Source organism: Phaethon lepturus, unplaced genomic scaffold (genome assembly GCF_000687285.1).
Source record: "Phaethon lepturus isolate BGI_N335 unplaced genomic scaffold, ASM68728v1 scaffold40726, whole genome shotgun sequence".
In the NCBI taxonomy this organism is placed as follows: Eukaryota; Metazoa; Chordata; class Aves; order Phaethontiformes; family Phaethontidae; genus Phaethon; species Phaethon lepturus.
In genome coordinates this window covers 1-1,023 of record NW_010547616.1, presented here as the reverse complement: position 1 = coordinate 1,023, position 1,023 = coordinate 1, and the positions used below count along the sequence as shown (strand labels likewise).

General features: G+C 61.0%; 1 protein-coding gene across 1 annotated transcript in view; it reads right to left on the bottom strand.

The window, feature by feature from the left end:
* The window catches only part of HOXB1 (homeobox B1), a gene marked incomplete at its 5' end in the record, with an annotated part of 1,411 nt that extends 392 nt beyond the window's left edge, over positions 1-1,019 (bottom strand). The window contains one exon of the mRNA XM_010289702.1: positions 728-1,019. Within this exon, the coding sequence (XP_010288004.1) occupies positions 728-1,019 (292 nt within the window). The remainder of the gene's footprint in view (positions 1-727) is intronic.
* Positions 1,020-1,023: the final 4 nt, after the last annotated feature.

Genomic DNA, 1,023 nt, shown 5'->3' with positions numbered 1-1,023 from the left:
GCCAGAGCAATTCCCCCCCTGGGACGGGGAGGGGGCTGTGGGTGCGGGCTTTCCCCTGCTCCCCGCCTCTCCTTGGTCCCTCCACCGCCCGGAGCTTCGTAGTCCCTCCCGGCTCCTCAGCTGCCCTCGGCTTCCCCGCCCAGGGACACAGCCTGGGGGGACAGACCACTCCGCGCTCCTCAGAGCTGCCCCCCTCCCTCGCAACCATTGCCCCCCCATCCCCTGCGAGCTGCCATGAGACTTGAACGTGCGTGGGAAGGAGTGAAAGGGGAGGGCGAGGGTGATGATGAGGAAGGAGGGAAGACTGGGATTTGGGGAAGATTGTGGAGAAGGAAGTTGAACAATAGGGGAGATGGAAGCCACGACTGTGGAAGAAGCAGGAAGCCCGGAGCCTTTCCTGTTCCGAGCTGGTCTTAAATAGCATTGGGCCTGCGGGAAACTGAACTCAGGGACACTCCATCAGATGTGTCTGGAAAATCTCTAGCTGGCTTTTCCGTAGCGCTGAGCTGGTGTTTAAAAAAAAAAAAACAACAAACCACCCCACACAAAAAAAAAAACAACCCAAAGCAAAATAAATCCGTGCTCCCCTGGAAGATAAGCCCAGTTGCCTTGGGTACATGCCCCGGGGAAGGCAAGCTCTCCTTGCGGGGCCGGAGAGCTGCCCCCTGCCTCCCTCCTCCCCTGGACGGGGACCGTCCTCGCCCAGCTCTGCGCCCCCCAAACTCACCTGTCTTGGGTGGGTTCCTCTTCACTTTCATCCAGTCGAAGGTCTGCGTGGCGCTGGCGTTGGGGCACGGCTCGGAGGGGCACGCAGGCTCTTTGTCCTCGTTTAAGGAAGGCGAGAGATTGCTGTAAACGCAGGGCAAGTAGCCGGGCTGCTCCTGCCCGTAAAGGTGTTGTTGCTGGTACTGCCCAGCGGCCGCCACCGCCCCGCAGTAGCTCTCTGCTACGGAGGTGAGGTTGGATCCCGCGTTGGCGGAGTACCCGGCCGCTTGGAAGTACACACCATCCGCGTCCTGCGGG